The sequence below is a fragment of the Vulpes lagopus genome, chromosome 8 (genome assembly GCF_018345385.1).
Source record: "Vulpes lagopus strain Blue_001 chromosome 8, ASM1834538v1, whole genome shotgun sequence".
Lineage (NCBI taxonomy): Eukaryota > Metazoa > Chordata > Mammalia > Carnivora > Canidae > Vulpes > Vulpes lagopus.
In genome coordinates this window covers 30,564,904-30,590,366 of record NC_054831.1, presented here as the reverse complement: position 1 = coordinate 30,590,366, position 25,463 = coordinate 30,564,904, and the positions used below count along the sequence as shown (strand labels likewise).

Here is a 25,463-nt window from a genome sequence, read left to right as displayed (position 1 = left end):
ATGCCTATACATGTAAAGGATGTCATAAGTGAAAGTGACTTCCTAATTTCTTAAAGGAACTTATAACTTTATAATTACTGGATCTTGAAACACTGTAGTAATTTGTTAAAGACCACTAGCAAGCAAATATAAGGTATTTGTGATACATGGTCATAATGTGATCCTACTCTTTTACATATAACATGCACATGCATAGAAAAACATCTAAAAGGATGGATGATAAATGCTGACAGCAGTTATCACTGGGGATGAGATAATGAGGTAGCTTTTACTTTATCGCTTATACTGACTGTATTGTTTGAAAAATTTTAAATAAGCATACATTAATAATCAGATGAGAAAATATGTGAAAAAGTGAGAAAGTCATTAAAAAGTATTGCCTAAGTACCTCAAGGGGTGTAGTAGATTTAAGTAATGGATAAGAATGTGTTTTTGTAAATTGTGTAGTATTATGAAAATACAGTGTAGCAAATTCTTCTAAGTCTCTTATCTCTCTTCCTTATTTAGAATTAATAGGCCTAATGCCTTTAAGTATGCTTAATTTCAGAATTTTATTTTAAAAGGATTCTATGGCACAACATAACATCAGTGGTACTCTTACTGATAATCATTTATAATGGTCAAATTCTAACAAATTTTCTAGTAAGATTTCATTAAATTTTCCTAAAAATAGAAAAAGTTCACATTATATAACATTCTGAATTTATTTTCTTACATTTTCAAAATAATTTATTGTAAAATGTTAGTTTCAAGGAAATTTTATGGGAAATCAGAAAGCAATTAGAGCTATTTATAATAAAATCCAGGATAAAAATAATTTTTGCAGAGTGAAAATTTATCAAAAGGTATAAGTGGATTATATTTTGTCAATCTGATGAATTTAAGGGCACAATTACTACAGACATGACATGATTGTTGAAATCCAATCTGTAAGTCTAATGCCAATAATCATTTCTTCTTGCTAAAACATAAACATAATTTATCTGAAAAAATCCATGAAAGAGTTTGATTTTTTCATAGTTTGATTTCTTCATAAAGATTCTTTAACAAGTTGGGCTAATCTCTGGAAGGCCTGAAATAGAAAAGAGATAAAAATGAATGAAATTAGGATGCTACTTAGGAAAGGTTTGCGATAATTTAAAAAATTCAAACAGAGTATTCATCTTAGGTTAAGATAAGGCAATGAAAAGTCAAATTTAACATCATTTTTTAATTTTTTTTAAATTTACTTATGATAGTCACAGAGAGAGGGAGAGAGAGAGAGGCAGAGACACAGGCAGAGGGAGAAGCAGGCTCCATGCACCGGGAGCCCGACATGGGATTCGATCCCGGGTCTCTAGGATCGCGCCCTGGGCCAAAGGCAGGCGCTAAACTGCTGCGCCACCCAGGGATCCCAAATTTAACATCATTTTAATCTGAGGAGGATGCCATCAACGTCCACTAATATATGTAGATATAAGCATATCAGATTCCCAGGACTTTATTTGTTCTTTAAGCCTTTAAGATCATTATTTTCCATTTTTCCCACAACACTAATTATTTTCTCATATAATCATTCACCTGCATATGCATTCTGTATGTTTCAATTGTCTAACTCTCCTCATATGTAAAAGTAGAGATAACTTATGAAAAGCATATTTAATGAGATGAGAAAGCAAGTAAATAAAGAACATCAAGAACCAGTCCATCTGGAAGGGCAAGTATAGACTCTTCTCGAGGTTAATGGTGTTGTTCAATTTATGATTTTTCTATTTGGAGTCCCAGACATGCAGTCCTTAGGAACTTGTTTCTTTGCTTCTTGTTATTTTGGCTAAACCCAGACTATAATTAATTTAAGAATATTATTGCATTTGACCCTTGCTGATATATTTTTCTTCAGAGAAAGAGATTAATGGCTTTCATGAATTTGTACTGAATTTAGTTCATATTAATTCCAGGAAGGAAGGAAAGAAGTTCTTATATGTCAGTAATCTTCCCACACTGTTCAGCAAGTCTGAAAACAATTCATGAAGACAATGAAATTTAACTCCAACTTGGTCTCATGCATTTGTCTATTTGCTATCATTAAAATATGTTTTTAATAGCAATTCATGACTTCTCACTTCATACTTACTTTTCAGAAACTTAAGAGGACATTAAATAATGTTATAACTCACAAAATGAACACATGCACCCCAAAAAAGAATTGGTATCTAGTGTTACTCTAAAGAGAATATTGTACTCACCATATCCATCTGTTCTGGAGAAGCTGAAGAGAACGATGCTCTGAAGTAAGGACTAGGAGCTGAGTTATCGATGTAAAAAACATTTCCAGGAAGCATTAATACCTAAGAAAGTTTATTGAAAATAAGTGAATAAGCATTAAATAAAAATTAGAAGAAAATGTAGGTATATCCAATCTCAGAGTGGGAAAAGACTTTTTACATTTAAAAACAACTTAAAAAATCATGAGAAAAATAATTTTATGTAAAATGTCTCTATGTCCTAAAATAAAAGCACAGAATCTGGAAAAAATTACTGTTTATGTAAATATGGCAAGTGCTTCATCTTCTTCATATAAATAATATGCAGAAACTGAGAAGAAAAACACTAATATTCTAGCTTTGATGGGCAAAGGACAGCTTATAAAAGAAATAGAGAGGGTAATAAACATGAATAAATGGTTAGCCAACTAGGAAAGTAATATAAAGTCAAACAATGAGAGACCATTTTTAAGTTATCATATTTGGAAGTGGCTTTAAGCTGGGACTTGGATAATAAGTAGGTGTTGACCGAGCCAAAAGTGGATGAAGAGTATTTTAGGGAGAAGATAGTGTAAAAGGCCTTGAGAGGGGAAGAAAATTGGTCTAGTCGAAGAACTGAAAGGAGGTAAATTTGATACATAATGTCAATGAATAAAAATGTTATGTAAGTATGTCAAGACAGAGTAGTGGGAATAACTGCTATTCTTGATGTGAGCACTATGGCAGATGACTCACTGATTGTGAACCCCATTTCCTCTGTTTCTTGGGTGTATGAATATTTTCTGTTTTCCAGCTTTTTTCTTGTTATGTGTGGCAATATGACCAAATCCTAGCCAACGGATGTGAAGTGATGCATGCAACTTCTAGGCCTTGCCCATAAAAATCTCCCCAAGTGTGACCCATCATCAGCTTTTCCCATTTTGTAGCCATTGTGGCATCCATGCATTGAAGACCAAATAGCAACAAGAAGGAAGGAATGAGAGTCTCTGATCCACTGGTTGGAGCAGATTTGCCTGCAGATCACATCTTTGGAAGTTTTATGTGAGTTAGAAATAAACTTTGGTTGTGTTAGGTCTTTGAGATTATAATTTAGTGTGATCATGATATTCAAAAGTATTCATTCTTGTTATGTGGTATAAATCTGGGCACTGTCCACTAAAAGAAGGTGAGTTGGGAGTGAAATGAATTGGGGCATTCTGGGGGAAGAGATTTCAAAGCAGAAGATGGGTTTCTGTCCTGATGCACAATAAAATGAAAACTATCACTTCTCCCAATATAGTAGAATATATTGGGGGTGCACTACAAGCAAGGAGCTGTGAGAGAAGGAAGGGTAGTGATAACCTCTTTATAAGATGACCAGAATTGGGCTAAGGTTGTAGTTGTAAAGTGGAGATTATTTAGAAAAAGTTAAGGTTACATGCAAGAGGATACATGGGCTAGATGGAGTACACGAAAAAAATATAAGAAAGTCTAAAAGTCTATATCCTTAGTACCTACCTCAGAGATCCATACAAGTAACCATTTATCAAATGATCCTGATGATAATGGCATTGACAGAAAAGCAAAGAAAATGTAAAATTGACTTACTATACGAAAATGTATTTTTTTGACATAAGTATTTACTAAGTACCTACAATGTAGAATTGGTAGGATTAGAACAATGAATAAAGCATGATTCCTGCCCTCAAGTAAGATAGTTAGAGAGGACACATGACGGCCTCCAGGTCTGACCTCCAGACATCAGTTTTATAGCATCCACACAATCTCATTTCTTGTGCACTAGCATGGTCCTGTGCCAGCATCAACACAATCTGTTCCCTCATACTTACTGCTTCAAAACAAAGTGACCCTAGAACCAGATTTCAGTGTTTATAAAAGACTGGCAAATGTGACAAAAGAATTAATTCATGGAGAATGGATACTCCACTAGGTAAATTGGACAGCTATACACCTACACAGAAAAAATATTTAGATTTCCCATCTTAATCAATGCCCTTGAATGATAACTAAGTAGATTTAAGTATGAAAGGAGAAAAAGAAAATCCTAAAAGAAATACTTACAGCCAATATTAAGTGATAACAGGACACAAACTTTTCTGTGTAATTTTAACCATGAAAAATAACTGCACAGACAAAATACAACATATAGACAAGCTCTTCAAGAAAATATGCCACAGGGGAGATCCCTGGGTGGCTCAGTGGCTAGTGCCTGCCTTTGGCCTAGGGCGTGATCCTGGAGTCCTGGGATTGAGTCCCACATTCGGCTCCCTGCATGGAGCCTGCTTCTCCCTCTGCCTGTGTCTCTGTCTCTCTGTGTCTCTCCTGAATAAATAAATAAAACTTAAAAAAAAAAAAGCAAATATACCACAAATGGTCACAAAATTGGGGTGATGAAATGATGAGCTATTTAAAAACCTTCCATTATACTGTTATGAATTTACCAAGTTTGCTAGCATGCTTTACTTTCTTAATCAGGGAGAAAAAAACCATCTGCTCTTAGTCACTAAACTAACCAGTAGCTGAGATGAATGACTCTATTTCTATTAATGTAGACCAGAAGAATTACTGTGTAACTCAAAAAACTATTATGATTTTAAAAAGGAAGTAACATAACTGGAAATGTAAGATATAGAAATATGAAATGACATCTGATATTAAACTATTATGGGTTAGGGTGGAGGGCAATGATAAACAACTCTTCATTTTTAAGTGAAAAATCATGTTAGGGGCACCTGGGTGGCTCAGAGGTTGAGCGTCTGCCTTCAGCTCAGGTCGTGATCCCAAGATCCTGGGATCAAGTTCTGCATCAGGTTTCCCACAGGGAGCCTACGTCTCCCTCTGCAGGTGTCTCTGCCTCTCTCTGAGTCTCTCATGAATAAATGAATAAAATGTTTAAAAAAAAAAAAAGGAAAATCACTTTAAAGAAAAAGTAGAACTCTACCCTTTTACCTCTCTTTTTTTTATAAATTTATTTTTTATTGGTGTTCAATTTGCCAACATACAGAATAACACCCAGTGCTCATCCCATCAAGTGCCCCCCTCAGTGCCCATCACCCAGTCACCCCCACCCCCTGCCCACCTCCCTTTCCACCACCACTAGTTCGTTTCCCAGAGTTAAGAGTCTCTCATGTTCTGTCTCCCTTTCTGATATTTCCCATTCACTTTTTCTCCTTTCCCCTTTATTCCCTTTCACTATTTTCTATATTCCCCAAATGAATGAGACCATATAATGCTTGTCCTTCTCCGATTGACTTATTTAACTCAGCATAATACCCTCCAGTTCCATCCACGTCTTTTACCTTTTTCTGAATGGCTTTTTCTTCAATCATTTGTTTTACATCATAAATACCCTTAATTTTAACCCATAAAAACATTCCAGCAGCCGGGACATGCCATTCTGCCAAACCTACAAACCAAAGAAGAGAATAAATATCTGCTAAAGCCATTTCTGATGACAGCAAATATACCAATTAATGACATAATCTCAGTAACTGTCAACTAGAATGTCCAAAAACATCCCTTCGGGGACAGCATTTTTAAAACACAGAATTCTATAAGCCCTGAAAATTTATGTTCTGAGTTTATTTAAAAATGAGAGGGGAGTGAAGGGAGGGAGGGAGACTCATGTTTATATTTCCAATTTCAGTCAGTCTTGGGTAGTGCAAGGAATCTAAGGCCTGTGTCTACTTCCCTTAGAACCAGACCGAAGCCAACTCTGGCTCTTTCAACTACAGAAGATTCTTCGACTCCTTCTAGATTCTTCCAGCGCTTCAATAAATTCTGTCATTTATGTATTAGTTTGGAAGTCTGATGGATTAGTTTTTATAATGTGATTGATTATGAAAAGAAGTACTTAAAATTCGAGAATTTCAGATGTATTTGTAGCCTTTTTGTTTCATTGAGTATTAGGATAGAGAAGCCAAGAAGGAAAGACAATTATTTTCATTTTAATTATCTTTTAGTACTTGCTTTTGTATAGAAACTTTTCTTTAACTCTACTGTACAAAATGGAAGAATAGTACTCTTATTAAACTGGTAATTCTAAAAAAATAAATAAATAAATAAAAATAAACCGGTAATTCTATATTTACCAAGAATTTATAGGGAACAAGTTATGACAGAAATAAGGAATTAATTTTTGTTTACTATTATTTATACCAAAAACTTTTTTAATGATATGATTAAAATCATGTAATTCATTAACAGAAAATTAAATCATCCTGCAAATTAGCAATAGGCATTATTAGATAAATGATGTTAATGATTAGAAAGCAAATAATTTGTAATGAGATAGTACTGACTTAGATAGTATTACTTTGTTTCTATGTAGTCTAATTAAAAAAGGAGCATACCATTTGACAATTCCTCTGCTGTTTGGGGGAAATTCTGAAGTAACTCTAAAACCTTTTGAGTATAGGCATCATTTAGCTTAAGTTATTGCTAGTTGATTTTTAGACTAAAAGGTCTTCCCCCACCCCACCCTTTAAACCACAGATTATTTGCAGCAGACAGGCAAAATAGAGATAGAACAGTGCCATGGTTTGCAGACTGTTACTTCTGACATTACTTATAGGGTAACATTTCTTGACAAGAATACTCCTGGACTCTTGTTACTTTTCTTGCAATATTATTAACACTAACTATGCACTGTTTATCCCCCATTCATAAAAGTGCTAGTGACTATCACAGGATAGGATGTATGTTCCACTTACCACTTAACCATTTGTTTGCAGCTGCCAGTAATGCATCCTTCTGGTTCCTATAGAAATCAGTAACCCTAGAAGATGAAAACAATGAAAAGCATGTGTTTATTAGTTCATTGATTGAAAAAACCAGAAGGCTCTGGAGTCCAGTCTGTAAGAAACTGTTTTCTTTTTTTTTTTTTAAGATTTTATTTATTTATTTGAGAAATAAAGAGAGAGAGAGAGAGAGAGAGAGAGAGAGAGAAAGACAACAGAGCAAGAGTGAGAGGAAGCTGACTCCCCACTCAGCAGAGCCTGATGAAGGGCTCCATTCCAGGATCTTAGGATCATGACATGAGCCAAAGGCAGATGCTTAACTGACTGAGCCACCCAGGTACCCTAAGAATCTGCTTTCTATCTTGATTAAAATGTTGAATGATTGAAAAGGGAATAGAGCATGTTTATTTGACCTGTCTGGTGGCAAACGTTTTACCACTGCATTTTTTCCTTTATTTTGGAATAAATCTATTGAAAATTAATAAAGGGAAGTCTATTTCTAGTAAAATATGGAAACTAGCATGCAATACCTGTCTACATGAGCCAGGAAACCCTCTTCTCCCCATTGGTGTAGAAGCTGTGACACCAGAAGCTAAGAGAGAAAAGACAATAACAAATGTCATGGTTCACCCTCTTAAAATGTGTGGGTTTTTTTCTGCCAAACATAAAAAGCAAATCATTTTTGATTACCTGTAAACCACCACAAGCTGAACCAAGCTTTACACAGTGATTTATAGCAAATGTTAATTATTAACAATGACAATAAAATAACAAATGTTTATATAGTACTTGCTTTGTGCCAGAAACCTTTATAATACATCAGTATATTAATATTAGACTACTATTTATTTTTTACTGAAGAAACCAAGGCACAAGTTTTAAATGAACCTTCCCAAGGTCATAGTCACAGATAGAGCCTGGATTTAAGTTAGACTGTCTAGCTTCAGACCCATGCCATTAGTTAGCATACTACATTGCTTCTTTAAATGTAAAATATATATAATAGATATGTAGTATGTAATATTTTCAGTGATTTTTTAATATAAAATAGAAGTTCTAAATGTTATAAATGGATAGTTATACGTTTTGTTGATAGGACACAAAAAATACAGGAAAAAAAATCACCAACTTGATAAAACATGGGGACATTTGTACTTTATGCAATGTACAATATCAAGTGTCCTAGCCTTAGTCTTCTTTTTCTATTGATTTTGAATTCTTAGGTAGCAATTCTACCCTTAGGATCTGATTAAGATTGCCTTAGGGATGGATCCAATAATTTCTCAAAGTTTGTGAGGAGTTTTATACATTCTCTAAAATTAATTTTACTTTATTGTTTATTAGCTAAAATACATAACAACTAGTGTCTTTAGCACATGTGCAATGAAGTCAAACAAGGAGTCACTAAACAGTGTTGAATCCTTATGCTCATTACGGATCCCAGGACAATGAAGCTAAAGTTATATTAGTTCGCCAAGCTCATTTCCATTTTCTTCAGTTCAACAAAGTTTTTATGGAGTTCCTGGGATAGATGCTAGGGACACAGGATGAATAAGATACCCTCCCTCTCATGGAATTTGGTCTATGCTGCAAAGTAACACCAGGTTAATTTAATTCTCATTTGCCTTTTAGAGTAAACATTTGAGGTATCTGATCTTTTACTTCAGCCCATATTGGTACTAGAGATTCAGTATCAGTGATTTCCCTTCCTGCCACCTTCACTCAGTCTTTCTCGCTAACATCTCATACTTTTTATTTTGATTTCTTAAAAAGAAACCCCAAATACCTCTTATTTCTGACATTGTCTTTACCTGTGTAAAAGTGCTAGGGTGCAGAGTTGAAACTTGTGTGTGTAAAACGACTCTCTCTATCAAGGGTTTTGGACCCGTTATAAACCCTATTCGCAACCTACAAAAGAGCAAAGGCACAATACCAATACTGTGTTAACAATTAATACATGTCACTTATTGATTTCATTAGTAAGACAGGTGTGACCTGGGGACAAATGGGCCTAGACAATTAAAATATTATAATAAAATTAGCTACTTATTATTTAAAATTCAGATTTAAATTTAAGCTTATGTTTAAAATAGAATGCAAGTCTGACCAAGTATTTCAAAATGTGTTCTTTCATATATAAAACCCAAAACCTGACCAGGCCCACTACAACTTTAGATTAATGCCCAAATATCTTTGATTACTGGAGATGGATAAAGAAAGAAAAGGCATATATTAATATTAATAATCAAACTGATGTTTTAAGGTAAGTAAGAATATAAGTGTCTTAAATGAGAATTATTTGGACTAAAAGTACCTAAGTACCTAGGTACAACCTATCTTTTTTAGATCTGGTCCTAAGGTAACATACAAGGCCTTACCCAGAGGAGAGGACTTTTGAAAAAGAGTCCACTCTGATGACTCGCCCATCGACATCCATCGAAAGAAATGTTGGTGCCCAGGGCTTGAAATGGAAAAAAAAAATACATATTGTTGTATTGAGAACACTGTGAGTGACTGAAAAATTATTTTGTGTAGGAAATGGAGAGGACATAAATTCTGATAGCAGCAGCACAACCATCTTTTCTGTTACCTTAGTCTTAAAATGGAATAAGAAACCGAGCTGCGTGTTCTTTTATGAGTACCTGCCTATCTTCACAGCTTTTCTGTCAAAAACACACAGAAGAGTTTACTCATTTGCTTAAGATGCTATTACTATGAATTTAGAGAAACCTCAAATAGGCCTTCCTCAAAAAGGCCCTCCTCAAAATCTCACTCAAAGGTTGAGATTCAGGATTAACAGATTTAGAGGAAGGATTCAAGAAAAACTCATTTGGATTAGATCAAAATGAAGAGGGCCAGCAGCATTCAGGATTGTTTAGAGAGAGAATCCTTAGAAGAGCTAGAAAGATAAAACAAGATGAGAAAGGTAGTCATACTGCAATATTGACTTCAATATTTACTTGAAAAGTATATGCAAAAAAAAAAAAAGATAAAGAAAAGTATATGCACACAAGAAAAGAGGCCAGGTCATTTTGAGGGTAGGGAATAGGTAGGTAGATGTGATATTCAGCAAACCATATAGAAAAGTCCAGAGTTTTTATTTCTTTTCAGTAGATTTAAAGGGAGCATTGAATCCAAGCATATGTTCTCTGCAGCCCTGGGAGGCGAATAAAGACAATGTTTAGTTTTGAGAACCAGGCACTGAGAATCTGTACCACTTACTGCTATTAGGAGACCATGATCATGAAAAGTGGCATGCATACATAGTGAAAAAGATCCTAAAAATACATTGTTCTGCTGGTAAGATCCAGGTCTTCCAAGACAGGAATGGTAAATATGTGGCATGCTGCCAGTAATGCCTTCTCTGTAATGGACATCACTAACTGAGCACGACCCTCTTTCTCTTTAAGTTCAGGCCTAGCTTTCAAATTCTTCTCAGATAAGCTATGAACTAGGATTTGGAGTTTGAGAAGACCATTAGCCCTGACTCACTCTGGGAACCCAAATGCACAGTATAGTGAGCTAGCTACTATTTTAAAGGTAAGTCATTTCTGGAAAGAGCAGTAATACCAAACATGAGAAGTATTAGTTCCATGATAAAACTGAAAGACTAAAGATTGAAGTGGTAGCAAATTACTAACAATTTTACTTAACTTCAATGTAAAGGTAGATTAGCTCCAACTCAGCAGCCAGGCTAAAGTCAAGTCAGTGTAATAACTTACAATGTATCCTTTAATTGTGAAATAAGTTCACATCATCACTTACCTTGCTAAACTGGAGAAAATAGTAAGGATCATCTTCTATGATGAGGAAATCATATTTTCTTGCAAGCTAAAATGGTTGAAGTAGGATATTTAATTTTTAAGAACTAAGCTGAAAATCACTTGGAATCATATTTCTTTGTATTGATTCATTCATTCATTCATTCACTCAAGAAGCTACTAAGTGCCTCTTGTCCTAGACAATGAGGATAAAGAGATGAGCAAGGCATTCACTGAAGGCTCTTATTCTCATGGAACTTACATTCTAAGTTCTGGGAAAGACACTATATATAATCTAATAGATAATGAAGACAAGAAATATTAAACAAGAGTTTTAGGGGCTAGGCAGGGTGATAAAGGGTGATATCTGAGAGACAAAGAGGAGGACAGGGTAGCTATTTCATTGGGGAGCCCTTCCTGACAAGATAACACAAGAGCTCAGAATGACAAAATAGGTTGCAGCAAGAAGGAAGAGAAGAGACAATAAGGCTTGGGAACAGACTAGCAGGTCACATAGCTTTGTGAGGCAGATGAAGGAATTTGGATTCTAATTGCAAAGGGAAGCCACTAGAGGACTGCACCAGGAGGACCATGAGACTGGCTTCACATTTATATTTTAGGGGCTGAAGGACATGACTGGCTACTGTGTGAAGAATGGTTGGAAATTGAGAGTGGAATGTAGCAGGGGTCCATCGAGGAAACTATCCTAGTAGACCAGTAAAGGAAGGTGGTGGCTGGGAAGATGGGTGGTGGGAAGGGCAGAGGAGAGAAATAGAGAAAGAGGTGGATTTGGATCCATTTGGCAGTGGAATCCATAGGATAGACTGGCTGTCGGGGGTGTGAGGAAGAGACAAAGAGAGGAATAAAGGGTGACTGTTCATGGACTATTTACAGAGATGGAGGGTTGGAGGTTGGGTGTGACTGGACTAAATCAAGAGTTCTATTTGGCCATTGTAGGTTGGAAATGCCCATCAGACATTCAAGGTGGATGTTGGAAAGAGAAGTTGGATGGAGAAGTTGGATACAGAAGTCTAGAGTTCAAGGGAAAGGCATTTCTATTATTTAGAAGGGAATTTATAGCCATAGAACTGGATGAGACTCTCTAGTTGTAGGATGTAAATAAGAGAACTCAGGACAGAACTCTGGAGTATGTGAAAAATAAGACAATATTTTGACACAAACGTGTGTGTGTGTGTGTGTGTGTGTATACATATATACATACATGAGTGAAAGAAACTGATATCTTTATGATTCTACTGCACATTCTCTACGTTTAATATGGCTTTGGTACTTATTTTTTAAGAAGCTATTTGTAGCAAAAGTCTAGGCAGCACAGTTGGTACATAAAAGAGACTTTACAAAAGGTACATTTCTCTTATTTTTCAAAGACTCTTGTATAGCTAAATATGTGTTTGATATTTTAAAAAATTGTTTATAGTGAAAAGTTTAGGCATCATAGTCAGGTACCTAAAAGAGAATTGACAAAAAGAGCATGTCTCTTATATTGAAAAATTTCTTTGTAACCTGAAATGTTAAGGAGTAGGAAGAAGAGACAAGTTGAAAATATAAATATAAAATAATGAATCAAACTCCAAGTTTGACTAAATAACTCCATAAAATTTAACATTAGGTCAAAAATGCTATTTATTTTTAATGAAAATATCAATTAAAGGAAAAGAAAAATCTCATAGTTAACAAAGGATGGAGTACTTTCTTGTGTTTCAATTTATTAGGACCTTGGGCATAGATGAATTCTTTTTATTAAAAATTATTAATAAATTCCTTTTATTAAAAATTACCTTCCTTGTATTAAAAAGAAATAAGGGAGCTTGCACAGTACTCTTCTCAAAAGTCAAAAATAAACAAGAACATAGCCGCATAACACATTCTTTTAAAATACCTCATAGATTGCCTTCTTGCGGTTACTTGTTAATGAGTTTCCTGTAGGGTTGTTGCCATTTGGGACAGTGTAAAGAAATTTGGGGGTGTTTTTCTTGGGATCCTTGGAGTCTTCTGGTTTCCATTTGGAAAGGACTTCTTTGAGGGAGTCTGGAATAATGCCGAATTCATCACTGGGAACATTAATAATGTTGCAGCCCAGGGGCTTCAGCTGTTGAGCACAAATAAAAAGAAAAGCCCAAGATTCAGACAGGATTACAAAATGTGTCATTGGCTCTTCTTATACTAACCAAGAATGTTACCATTTATACCCCTTAAACATATAAACCTGCACTCGTCTCTATACTTAAGAGGTTGAGGTTGTATGTTCTCATTTTATTGTTATCCTTTGGTAGATTCCATTATTGTTCAAAAATATCCCCTGTTGGTTCCCAGAGGAAGGAGTATACTTCCTTTCTCTTGTATGTCAGGATTGGCCATATGTCTTGCTTTGGCTAATAAACTGTGAGCAGAAGTGATGTGTGTTTCTTCCAAGCAGAAGCTTTAAAATCCAGCTTGTGGTTCTCTATTTTCCTTTTCCCTTGACTATTGACTGGCAATGTTCCAGACAGAGGCTGCTTCTATCACCTGGAGGCTTGGGATTGAGATGACATTGAACAGAGCAGCAGCTGCCTTTTGGTAGATATGCAGAATGTGAGAGAAAGAAACTTTCCTAGCCACAAGCCACTGAGATTTGTTACACAGCATCTCCTAACCTCTTTTGAGTCATCTTTGGAATTATAATTAGAACTGGTTTACAAAGTAGATATTTATTAATTAATGCTTTTTTTTTTTTTTTACAAAGTTAAACATAGAAAGAATCTGTTATGCTAATACCTAAAACAGTTACAAGCAGAGGTGATATTCAAAATATTTAACAGGTGGTATAGCATGGGCACATTAGAAACAGTTTCTAACAAGAGCAGAGTCTGGGGCCCCCCTGCATTAACTCCACATTATGAGAAGTTCAGGGTGGTCTTAGGACTGTGGTCAGGGAAGCCAGGGGGTGAAGGGCATTGAGGGAAAAAGGGCAGAAGCTTACCCAGGAGGATGGAAGTATTTCATATTTACCAAAGGCTAAGCCTGAAATCACAAGTAGTGGCCTTGCTTATGGACATACATAAGTTTATTTTTATTTTTATTTATTTTTTTGACATACGTAAGTTTATAAAAATCTTGTGGAATCTTATTCTTGGATGAACTTAAAGAAAAAAATTAGAACTTCAGAAATAACAATAATTGAGTGAGGCTCTCAGACGAAAAATTTTTCAAAGGATAAACACTCTTTTAGCAAATGTGGAATCATGAACTAAGTGGGAATAATCCAGACAAATTTATGACAAATTTAAGAGTTCTTAGGAATTTAAGAGTTCTTAGGCTAAAAAAGTACATCCACCATGAATAAACAAATTAATACTGGGCCACAAAAAACACATAATCTTTACTAGCAAATTTCCTCATAGCCTGGCACAGAGTTTCTGTCTGGGTATGTGAAAACATTTGTGTGTGTGTGCATGATGCTGTTTACACTGACAGTGCTTTTATATTCATAGGCATATAAGGAGTTTAGTAAAATAATTACTAATTAGTAACCAACCATTAAGAAAAAGGAATGATTTTACTTTAGTTTTTTATTGTGGTAAACAGATATATAACAAAAATGTTGCCTTTTTTAAAAAGATTTTATTTATTTGAGAGGGAGTGAGAGAGCACAAGGGGGAGGAGCAGAGGGAAAGGAGAAGCAGACTCCCCCACTGAGCAGAGAGCCTGCCTTGGAGCTTGATCCCAGGATCCAGGGATCATGACCTGAGCCAAAAGCAGATGCTTAATTGACTAAGCCTCCCAGGTGCCCCCAAAATTTTGCCATTTTTAAGTGTACAGCTCATGGCATTAATCACATTCACAATGTGTGAATCCATCATCACTATTGATTTCCAAAATTTTTTATCACCCCAAACAGAAAATCTTTACCCATTCGGCAATAACTTTCCATCCCCCCACCCATCCCCCACCCAGGCCCTAGTAACCTCTTATTCTCTGGCTCTGAATCTGCCTGTTTGAGATTTAAGAAACAAGTAAGTATAGTTATACAATATCTGTCCTTTTGTGTCTGGCTTCTTTCAGTTGACCATAGTTTTCAAAGTTTATCCATGTTGTAGTGTGTGTTAAAACATTGTTCCTTTTTATGGCTGAACAATATTCCAGCATATGTATATGCCACATTTTATATCCACTCACCTGTTGATGGACACTTGAGTTGCTTCCACCTTTTGGTTATTATGAATAATGCTTTCAATAAACATTTGTGTACAATTATCTGTTTGAGCTCCAGTTTTCAGTTCTTTTGGGGTATAGACTTGGAGTTGAATTAATGAGTCACATGGTAATGCTATGTTCAATATTTTGAGAAACTGACAAACTTTTCCTCAGCGGCTGTACCATTTTACATTTCCACCAGCAATGTACAAGGGTTCCAATTTCTCCTCATATTCAAACTTGTTGGCTTGTTGTAAAATAACACTTGTTACTTTACATGAAAAAAATAGCTGTCCTAGTAGGTATAAGGTAGTATCTCACTGTGGTTTTGATTTGTGTTTCTCTAATGATTAATGATGATGTTGAGCATCTTTTCATGTGCTTATTTGCTACTTGTATTTCTTCTTTGTAAAAATGTCTATTCAAATCCTTTGTCCATTTTTAAATTAGGTTTTGTTGTTGTCGTCATTGAGTTATAGTAGGTCCTTATATGTTCTGGATATTAAGTCCGTATCAGATATGTGATTTACAAATATTTTCTCCCATTCTGTGGACTGTCTTTTCAGTTTCTTCATAACATTTTTCAATGCACACAAGTTTTTAATCTTTGATGAAGTACAATTTATCTTTTTTTTTTGTTCTTTTTGCCTGTGTTTTTGGTGTCATATCTAAGAATTTAGTGCCAAGGTCACAAAGATTTGCTTTTATGTTTTCTTCTAAGATTTTGTAGTTTTTAGCTCTTACATTTAAGTCTTTGATCCTTTTGAGTCAAATTTTTATGTGGCTCAAGGATCCAGTTTCTTTCTTTTGCATATGGAAATTCAGTTGTCCTAGCACCTTATGTTGAAGAGATTTTTCTTTCTCTATTGAATGATTTTGGTACCCTTGTTGAAATAAAATGACCACAGATGTGTGGATTTATTTCTGGACCTGAATTCTATTCCACTGGTCTATATGTCTATCCCTATACCAGTGCCACAGTATTTTGATTACTATAGCTTTGAAGTTGGTTTGGAAGTTAGGAAATAGGAGTCTTCGAACTTTGTTCTTCTTTTTCAAGATTTTTTTGGCTATTTGGATTCCTTCCAATCCCATATAAATTTGATAACTGGGTTTTCTATTTCTGCAAAAAAAGTTACTGGAATTTTTTTTTTTTAAGTTACTGGAATTTGATAGGGATTGTATTGAATCTGTAGTTTGCTTTGATAGTATTTTTTTTTTTTTTAGATTTTATTTATTTATTCATGAGAGACACAGAGACATAGGCAGAGAGAGAAGCAGGCTCCATGCAGGGAGCCCAATGTGGGACTCGACCCCGGGACTCCAGGATCATGTCCTGGGCTGAAGGGAGGCGCTCAACCCCTGAGCCACCCAGGCATCCTGCTTTGCTAGTATTGACATTTAAACAACTGATGATTAGGTGATGTTTTTCCATCTATTTGGGTCTTCTTTAATTTCTTTCAGCAGCCTTTTGTAGTTTTTGTTGTACAACTCTTTTACCTCCTTTCTTAGGTTTCAGAGATTTTATTCTTTTGGCTTTTATTATAAATGGAATTGTTTTCTTAATTTCCTTTTCAGGGGATCCCTGGGTGGCGCAGCAGTTTGGCGCCTGCCTTTGGCCCAGGGCACGATCCTGGAGACCCAGGATCGAATCCCACGTCAGGCTCCCGGTGCATGGAGCCTGCTTCTCCCTCTGCCTGTGTCTCTGCCTCTCTCTCTCTCTCTGTGTGACTATCATAAATAAATAAAAATTTAAAAAAAAAAATTTCCTTTTCAGATTGTTCACAGGAAAAGCATTTTTAATGGTATCAATTTTATTTCTACTTAGTTTTGAGGAAACATGCCTTGAAGACTAATTGCTTTATATATTAATTTTTAAGATAATATTAAACTTGAAAAAAGAGAATCTGTGAAGTTAGAGTCAACAGAGCATAAAGTTCATCTCATTCATTCCCCTATTTTAAACTAGAATTACTTTTCTAACACTTGTGTTAATGACTACTGAGCAACTTTGAGTATCTGCAGTGATGGGCAGTGTTTTACCTTCTTAGGGAGTCAGGAGTGAAGTAAGGCTCATGGCTAGGAAGTTCTTATATGGAGTTGAAATAGTTTCCCCATAGTTTCCACCCTTTGGTGCCAGTTCTATTAACCTAAGAACACGCACAAATCAGTCCATGGCAATCCTAAAGTATTGTGCCCCAAACAAACCTATAGCTCAGTGATGTGTTCTGACTAGTACACAGCAGAGCCAGATGATCACTTTCCTGATTCTGGATATTATAGTCCTATTAATACTGGAATGGAAAGCCCTAATTATACCATATTGGTTTACAGTTATATTAAATTGACATATAACATGACTGTACTTAGACATATGGTAATAAAAGATACTTATGAAAAATAAGTTTTTGTAAACGAAGTTGCATTTCAAGTGAAATGTTAAGAAAGCTGGACGTGATTTTGTGCAGCTTCATTTCAGCACCTACAAACATAGATTTTGTAAAAGGACATGTATAAAGCAGAGGGCACATTTAACATATCTTGCTTATGCCACTTAAGATTTTCCTGCTTACAGATGGAAGATACAATTTTATCTTTCAGTGGACAGATAATTCTAAAGGTGTAATGTTTTCTTCTTATTAATTATAAGAAAGAGGAGGCCCTTTTATAAAAATGTGTACTCACAGCTTGAAGTGTTCCTGAATAAATAGGTTCATTTAGCAGGACATTATCTCCAGGATTAATGATCATTTCAAACACCTAACAAAAGAAGCACAGATTAGTTTGGATATTATTTCCATTCTTCGAATCCCCTGTTAGTTTGAATCCTAGCTCACTAGGATTCAAGAGTAGGAGTTGGCAAATTTTCTGTAAAGTGCCAGATGGTACATATTTTGTGGGCCATAATATCTCCATTGCAACTATTTATCTCTGCCTGTATAGTGAGAAACAGCCAAAAACAATATATAAATCAGTGGGTGTGGCTGGCTTCCTATAAAACTCTATTTACAAAGTCAGGTGAGGGCTGGAATTGGCTCTCTAGCTGTAGTTTCCCAAGTTCTGTTCTAGGGTAAGATAATTGGTTTGGCTCCTAAAATTCATTTATTTCTTCTTTGAAAATTTATTAAATATTTACTATAAGCCAAGCCTATGCATGGTATGGAGACAAAATGACGAACATAGCAACATGGTTCTTATCTTCATGGAGCTACTAGTCCAATGGAAAAGCTAGATGCTAATCAAATAATCACTCAAATAAATGTATACTTAAAATACAATTGTAAGTGCTTAAGTATAGACGCACAATGTTATAAGGGCTCATTGTAGGAGGACTTGGGCCATCAGGGAAGCCTTCATTGAGAAGTTATGAGTTGGAATAGGCGATGACAATAGGTACAGTTTTAGAAACTGGAAGAATTCTGTGTCCTGAAAAGGAATGTAAAGAGGAGGGTGGAGTGAGATTAGACAGAAATAGGCAGAGAAATACCATGCAGGTATTCAAGCCACATGAGGACAGTAAGAATTTTAGGTAGAGGCTGGGAAGGGGGAGTCACATTATCAGATATGCATGTTGGAAAGATCATTCTGGCTTCAATATGAAATAAAATATGAGAATGTATGTGGAAAGTCTGGGAAATTTGGGGGGTCACCTGGAATGTTTTTGCTGCAGTTCTGGGAAGAGATATGTGTGTAGCGTGACAGACAGTGATGATGGAATTGGAGAGGAGAACTGAGAGGCACTTAGGAAATCCAAACCAACAGAACACAATTATGGATTATAGGGGAATGAGGAAGAAGAGGCATGAAGAATGACTCTTAGATTTCTGGCCATGGAACTAGACAGATGGAGGGAGTGATGCTATTCACTGAAAAACAGAACCACAAAGTTGTCTCTCTCCGATGGACAAGGTGATGAGTGTGTTTTGGTTTGAGATGCCTTTGAAACATCCTGTCATGGTGCCAGGTGGACAGATGGGACACATGGATTTGGAAGAAGCTTGGAAGTTACTAGCATATGATTGAGCACATGGGTGTGAGTGGAAGTATCCCGGGAAAGTATATGGGCTAAGGGGAGAAGAGTTTTGAGGACTGAGCCTTGAGGAACTCTGATAAATGATGGAAGTGTAGATGAGGACACTGCAAAGGCAGGCCAATTGGGTCAATGAGGTGTCGAGAGAACCAGTGAAGAGTGTTTTAGAAAGGTTGGGAAGGTTAACAATGTTAAAGAATATTTAGAGGTTAGGTAAGACAGGCTTGACAAATCTTAGAGGAGATTCTGTAGACAACATGATTTAGGCAATATATGCTTCTAGCCTAAATCAAACGGATTTATTATGATGACTTCTTACATAATTCATGGAATCATCCTTTCTTTCCTTGTGGTGTATCACGATCCTCAGTCTAAGCCCCTCCTTCCTATCACTTTAACAACCTTTATCTCATGACAAACAGTATGGCCGTTATCAAATGAAGCAGATGTTTTTTTTTTTTTTTTTTTAAGATTTTATTTATTTATTCATGAGACACACACACACACACACACACACACACACACACACACACAGGCAGACAGAGAAGCAGGCTCCATGCAGGGAGCCCGATGTGGGACTCGATCCCGGGACCCTAGGATCACACCCTGGGCTGAAGGTGGCGCTAAACCGCTGAGCCACCCAGGCCTCTCTGAAGCAGATGTTCTGACTTTTGTTTCCTGATTTGGGTTAGGATGTTCCCTTCATCTTTTCCTTATGAGTTTTTGGCATTTTATAACAAATACTACGCTGCTCTGAAAAGTTTCTAAGTGATCCAGGCTCTACAGGACATCCTAGGACCAAATTACTTGGGTGGCATGTTCACTGTCAATAAATCAAATGAAAACCTAATCACAGACATTTCCCATGTCAATTAAAGGACATGAAAATGTCAAATATCCTAGATGAAAAGAGGGGCTGGTTGTTATCTGGTAGCATTGTTTAAGAGAGGTAGACAGAGACACAGGTGCTTAACATAATATCTATCTTGGAGAACAAAGTGGAAGGAAGAGTAATCAGATTCCCATGAAGGCCTCTGTAATAAGCATGTCTATAAGTGCATTATTGGTGTATTTGGCCATCTATACCATCTTCCTTTGTTATGACTGATATTGTGACAGATAAAGAAGAAACTGTCTTGAGCACTGTTCTGGAAAAAATTTCATAGTATTCCTTCTTAAGACAGAATTTAATTGAAAAAGAACTTTTTTCATATTAATCTATGGAATCACAGATGTTTCTTTTTACTCAAACAGTAGCTAATCCCCATTTTTTCTCCAATTAAACACAGAAAGTGGGAGGAAAAATTATATTATTTCAAAACCTTATTCTGTAATGATAATTTAAAATTCATTAAAGCTAACTGGATTGCAGCTTTCACATTTTCATAAAAAGAAAAACAAAACTACTTTGGTTTAAGATAAATGAGAGTCCTTTTTAGTCTAGATGTGAAGTCTGGATATAGAGAATCTTTATAGGACTATTTGTGAAAAAGAAAGGAAAAAAGAAACAGATGAAACTGAGAACCACTGGTGCAGTCTCTTGTGAGAACCCCCAGTGGTGGTTATGTCTGTCTGTGGACTCTCTGGAACCCAGGAAAGAGGTGGATGGAGTAACAGAGAGAAAGAGACACACAGAGAGTAAGAGGGAGACAACAAGAGAACTAACCCAGAGAGAAGTCAGAGGCGGACTCTGAGAGGTGGATGGAGTAACAGAGAGAAAGAGACACACAGAGAGTAAGAGGGAGACAACAGGAGAACTAACCCAGAGAGAAGTCAGAGGCAGACATACCTAGATCTACAAAGCATGTCCAAGAAGGAGACTGATGGAAGCAGTGGCAAGCAGAGATGATTACATAAGCAAGCATACAAAGGAATAATGTTTCATCTCAGGAGTTTCAGGATATACCCTCTAAAGAATTTAAAAATCATCCCGAAATTTCGTAACCATATAAATCAAAATGTAATCTCTGAGCCAGATGAAATTAAGCAGTGCTCATTAAGCTTCTGGTAGGAGTCGAGTACTTCCTTAATAGGAATCTTGTTTTAATAACTCATAGCTCCGGGACATTAACCACATGATCTACATTTAAGAAATACCAGGTTGGTGAATGTCTTTAAGTTCCCTGTTTAAAATTCTAGGTAAAGACAAGATAGGCTACCAGTAACTTGTGAAACACAATCCTCTTGTGGTCAGGGGAGAGATGACTATATTGACCAACATACTGGATTTTTAGCGTGGGGTTCCCTGTCCTTTCAGTCTTACCTTGCAAAGACCATCTTGGCTGCCAGATGTTATACATATGTCCATTTGTCCTTGGTTGGTTGGGTAATTGATGGTGGGAGGATTATGCAATTTTACTTGTAACTGTTTTATCCAGGATAACAGCTCTGGGATTCTAAAGCATAAAATGTATTTTCAAATTTATTGTTTTAAAAATCATCATAATAATAGTAGACAAGAATTAGATGGTAGATTTAGGCCAGTCACTTTATTCATTCAATCTAAAAAATCCTCAAAAAAAAATCCTCAAATGCTTTTTGCCAATATTAATATCCCTATTTAAAAGACAAAGCAACAGACTTAGAGATTAAGAAATTCACATAAAGTCAATCAGTTCAGATTATGAACTGAGATATGAATCTACATCTTTCTTATCAAAGCCTATTCTCTTTCTCTTACACTAGAGCACTCACTGCACAACTGATTGTTCTCCTAGGAAAATTTCCATAGGCTACCTAGAAATCCAGTCTCAAGTTCTTTGTATCATGGAAAGAAAAACCTACATATATATCATTTATATACATAATGTGCTACATTTCAATACACTTTTTGGTCACAGAACAAGAAAACTTTAATAAGGTATAATGTGTAGACACTCCATGAATTACCCTTTTTATCATTGGATGAAGACCAGCTGACCAAAGTCATAAAGTATGTTTCAGCTTGCTTTTAAGAAATGAAAGACATCTGGGGATGTGTGGGTGGCTCAGCTGGTTAAGTGTCTGTCTTTGGCGCAGGTCATGATCTCAGGGTCCTGTGATGGAGCCCCATGTCCTGCTGCTCAGTGGCGATCCTGCTTCTCCCCCTTCCTTTGCCTCTCCCCTCACTCATGCCCGTGTACATGCTCTCTCCCTCTCTCAAATAAATAAAATCTTAAAAAAAAATTCAGGACATCTAAATGGAGGGACAAAGTATTTGCATAGTTGTCTGTAACTATTAAGGGAACATATTACAAAATTACTCCACAGAATTAAAATTGCTGCTTCCTGGATTTTGCTTTTCCTCCTTCCTCAGAACCTACTTCTTCCCCTAGCTACCTCATTTTTTTCTTTTCAGGCTCAGCTCCAAACTTCCTTGTAGAAGCCTTCTCTGAGTCTCCCCACCCATTAAGGTGCAGTCACTGGGGAGTGTTAAGCATTTAATAAACCTATTGGTCTTAATTATTCTTTAAAGACTCTTCCTCAAATCTTCCTACTTGTGGAATACCTACTTATTACTTTATCAATGGGCCTTAGAATATTGCAAAAAAAAAAAAAAACCCAACAAAATTATGTTATCCTTTGATAACTACCCAGCACTTTGAGAATACTGAAGTGCTCTCTTCATCATCTCTTCATCAAATTGGATGGGCTTTCCATTTTCTATGGTGATAACAGCAGTCTTAAAGGGGAAGGTGTTGGGGTTTGGCATTCCAGCAGCCAAGGAGATTGATTTCGGCATCCTGCTCAATATCTCAGCTACAATAAATACAGAAGAGAAGAAAACACTTTCATTGAAGACTGTCATAAACAGAGTTAGCTCAATATATTGCATTATGGTCAACAAAAAACTGTAAAGTTGAACAATTTCTAGTGATAGAATGCTGGTCTAAAGCACATAAAGTTGCTTTCTCTGACCCTACCTCCCTGGTGGAGGAACTAAAGAATGGAGAAGGTAGAGCGATCCCAAAGGTAAAGCAGAGGGTCGCAATCACAGAAAACCCTCCTCCATTTGGCACCTACCTGCCTTTCGGGCTGCAGGGCTCACTCCTTTCTTTCCTAGTTACCAGGCCCTCCCCACCGCGCGCACACTTGCACCCTGTGCCTAACATCTGCTCATCCTGCAGGGAAGAGCCCTTCTGGCAGCACAGCCAAGAGACCACAGTCTCTTCCCAGGACGTGTCCGCAGCCGCCCGTGTCTCTACTGCTGCTCCTGCTGCACTGGAGCACGGACACCCAAGTCCTCCCCAAGTCCTCGCTTTCCTCTCCAGCCCGAGTCTGTCCCTGTTGAGGTCCGCGCAGAGCCCGGCTCACAGCGAAGGAGTGAAGGGAGCTCAGCGCCGCCCCCGGGCTCCCTCCCGGAGGGCCCCAGGGAGACCCGGCCCGGGGTGGGGAGGGTGGGGGGGTGGGGGGGGGCAAGTCCCCGGAGGGTCCCAGGGAGGCCCGGCCCGGGGGGGGGGGCAAGTCCCCGGAGGGCCCCAGGGAGACCCCGGACGGGGGGGGGGCAAGTCCCCGGAGAGCCCCAGGGAGCCCGGGCTCGGGGTGGGGGGGGGCAAGTCCCCGGAGAGCCCCAGGGAGCCCGGGCCCGGGGTGGGGGGGGGCAAGTCCCCGGAGAGCCCCAGGGAGCCCCGGCCCGGGGGAGGGGGGGCAAGTCCCCGGAGGGCCCCAGGGAGCCCCGCCCGGGAGAGCCCCCGAGGCCCCGGAGCCCCCGGCGTCCCGCACTCACTGACGACGCGGATGGGGGACGGCTGTCGGGCTGCGCTGGCGGCGGTGAGGAACCGAGCGTAGTTCATGTCTGACGCGAGCCCCTGCGGCGGTCGGGAAGCAGCGCACAGCCCCGTGACCAGGGCTCGGAGCGCCGAGTCGCGCTCGGTGCCTCTCGGACGCCCTCGGGGTCCCGGGCCGGGCCGGGCCCGCCTCGCTCCCCCGCCCCGCGCCGCAGCCTATGGCCGCCCGCCGCGTCCTCCCCCACGTCGGGTCAACGCCCTCGGAGCCCCCGGCCGGTGCCAGAGTCCATTTGGCAGGAGCCCAACCCTTGACTTCGCAGCCGGAGTCTCCGCGAGGAAGAGGCCGGCGGCCGGGCGGGTGGGCCGGAGGGTGTGGAGGGGGCGGAAGTCCGCCGCGACCCCCGTCCTAGCGCGCCATCTGCTGGCCGCCGTGGTCCACTGCAGCGGGCTTCCTCTGCGTCCCGCTGGAAGCCGCACCGAGCCCCTCCGCACCGCTCCGCGCCCCGCTCCGCCCCGCTCCGCCCCGCCCCGCCCCGCCCCGCTCCGCCCCGCCCCGCCCCGCCCCGCCCCGCTCCGCACCGCGCCCCACCGCTCCGCTCCGCCCCGCCCCGCACCGCCCCGCCCCGCTCCGCCCCGCCCCGCTCCGCCCCGCTCCGCACCGCCCCGCCCCGCCCCGCTCCGCACCGCCCCGCCCCGCCCCGCTCCGCACCGCGCCCCACCGCCCCGCCCCGCCCCGCCCCGCCCCGCCCCGCTCCGCACCGCGCCCCACCGCTCCGCTCCGCCCCGCCCCGCCCCGCCCCGCCCCGCCCCGCACCGAGCCCCTCCGCACCGCTCCGCTCCCCGCCCCGCCCCGCCCCGCCCCGCCCCGCTCCGCACCGCACCGCGCCCCACCGCACCGCACCGCTCCGCACCGCTCCGCACCGCTCCGCACCGTTCGGGGCGGCCCGCGGTCCCCTCCCTCCTCCCGCGGAGCCCCCGGCGCCTTACATCCCGCAGACACTTGTGTTTCATACTGACCTTTCATGACAGAGCTATAGGCCCCATCCTAGGCCACCCAGATGATTTGCAACCTCACTTTCTCCAAGATCTGAACATTTTAGAGCGAGGATGGAGTGTTGAAACACGTTTTGGGAGAATCACTGACCTCCTCAAATGTTAGTGTCTTCCCTCCCCTTGGGTTTTCTGACTACTCATTATGGACTTAGGTTAGACTTAGGACTTCGACTCATCTCTGTGGGTCTACGCCCTGTTTCTTATAGTTCTCCCCACCTTCCACCTGCAGCCCCCTCCGCCCCCAGTTTTCTCTGTGATTTCATCTTTCTGAGTCACCAAAATGGAATGCACAGTTTTCCGTGGGAGCACTTAATGAGAGAAGATATTGAGACAATTCCTCTTTTCTTATTCTTAGGTGAATAGAAAAGAGTCATTTGTTTTTAACAAATTCCAAACTGACTTCATTCATTCAGTAAATGTGTATTGAAGACTTCCTGGGTGAGAATTGACATACTGTCCAACTGCTCTCCTCTGGACAGAAGTAGATTAGTCCAGGAGATACTTCTATCCTTATCCAGGTCCTGGCAACAAAAGAATGAGATAACCCAGTGAAATCTTTACACGGGCAGCCAAATACCAGGAGGGAATTTCATTAGTAAAGCTGCATGAAACCCAAGAGGCGGTGGAGTTCTGGATTCAGAGACTTCAAGTGGTTTAAATCCCACTTGATGATTTAACAGCTGGATGTCTTGGGATAAGTTACATTTTTGTGGGTAAGTTTTCTCACAGGGCTGTTG

General features: G+C 39.1%; 1 protein-coding gene across 2 annotated transcripts; it reads right to left on the bottom strand.

Annotated features, from left to right (window-relative positions):
* Nucleotides 1-532: 532 nt before the first annotated feature.
* Nucleotides 533-24,151, bottom strand: AADAT (aminoadipate aminotransferase). 2 transcript variants are annotated; one of them, XM_041766099.1, is made up of 13 exons: nucleotides 23,673-24,150; nucleotides 22,540-22,705; nucleotides 21,231-21,363; nucleotides 17,623-17,697; nucleotides 12,644-12,853; nucleotides 10,748-10,813; nucleotides 9,361-9,443; nucleotides 8,794-8,890; nucleotides 7,513-7,574; nucleotides 6,956-7,020; nucleotides 5,543-5,649; nucleotides 2,226-2,327; nucleotides 533-1,072 (listed from the first exon to the last, which is right to left on the bottom strand). In XM_041766099.1, the coding sequence occupies exons 1-13, from the start codon at nucleotides 23,737-23,739 to the stop codon at nucleotides 1,031-1,033; spliced, it is 1,275 nt and encodes a 424-aa protein (XP_041622033.1). In that variant the 5' UTR covers nucleotides 23,740-24,150; the 3' UTR covers nucleotides 533-1,030. The 2 variants fall into 2 exon arrangements, with proteins under 2 accessions (XP_041622033.1, XP_041622034.1); XM_041766100.1 differs by lacking the exon at nucleotides 10,748-10,813 and having other exon boundaries at nucleotides 23,673-24,151.
* Between the last annotated feature and the right edge of the window lie 1,312 nt (nucleotides 24,152-25,463).

Excerpts from the sequence above, each read along its gene's own strand:
- AADAT (XM_041766099.1), bottom strand. The coding sequence starts at position 23,739 with ATGAACTACGCTCGGTTCCTCACCGCCGCCAGCGCAGCCCGACAGCCG. Across the intron at positions 9,444-10,747 it reads ATTTTCTCCAGTTTAGCAAG|CCCTGGGCACCAACATTTCT; the intron begins GTAAGTGATGAT and ends TTCCATTTCAAG. Across the intron at positions 1,073-2,225 it reads CTCCAGAACAGATGGATATG|GCCTTCCAGAGATTAGCCCA; the intron begins GTGAGTACAATA and ends TTTCTATTTCAG.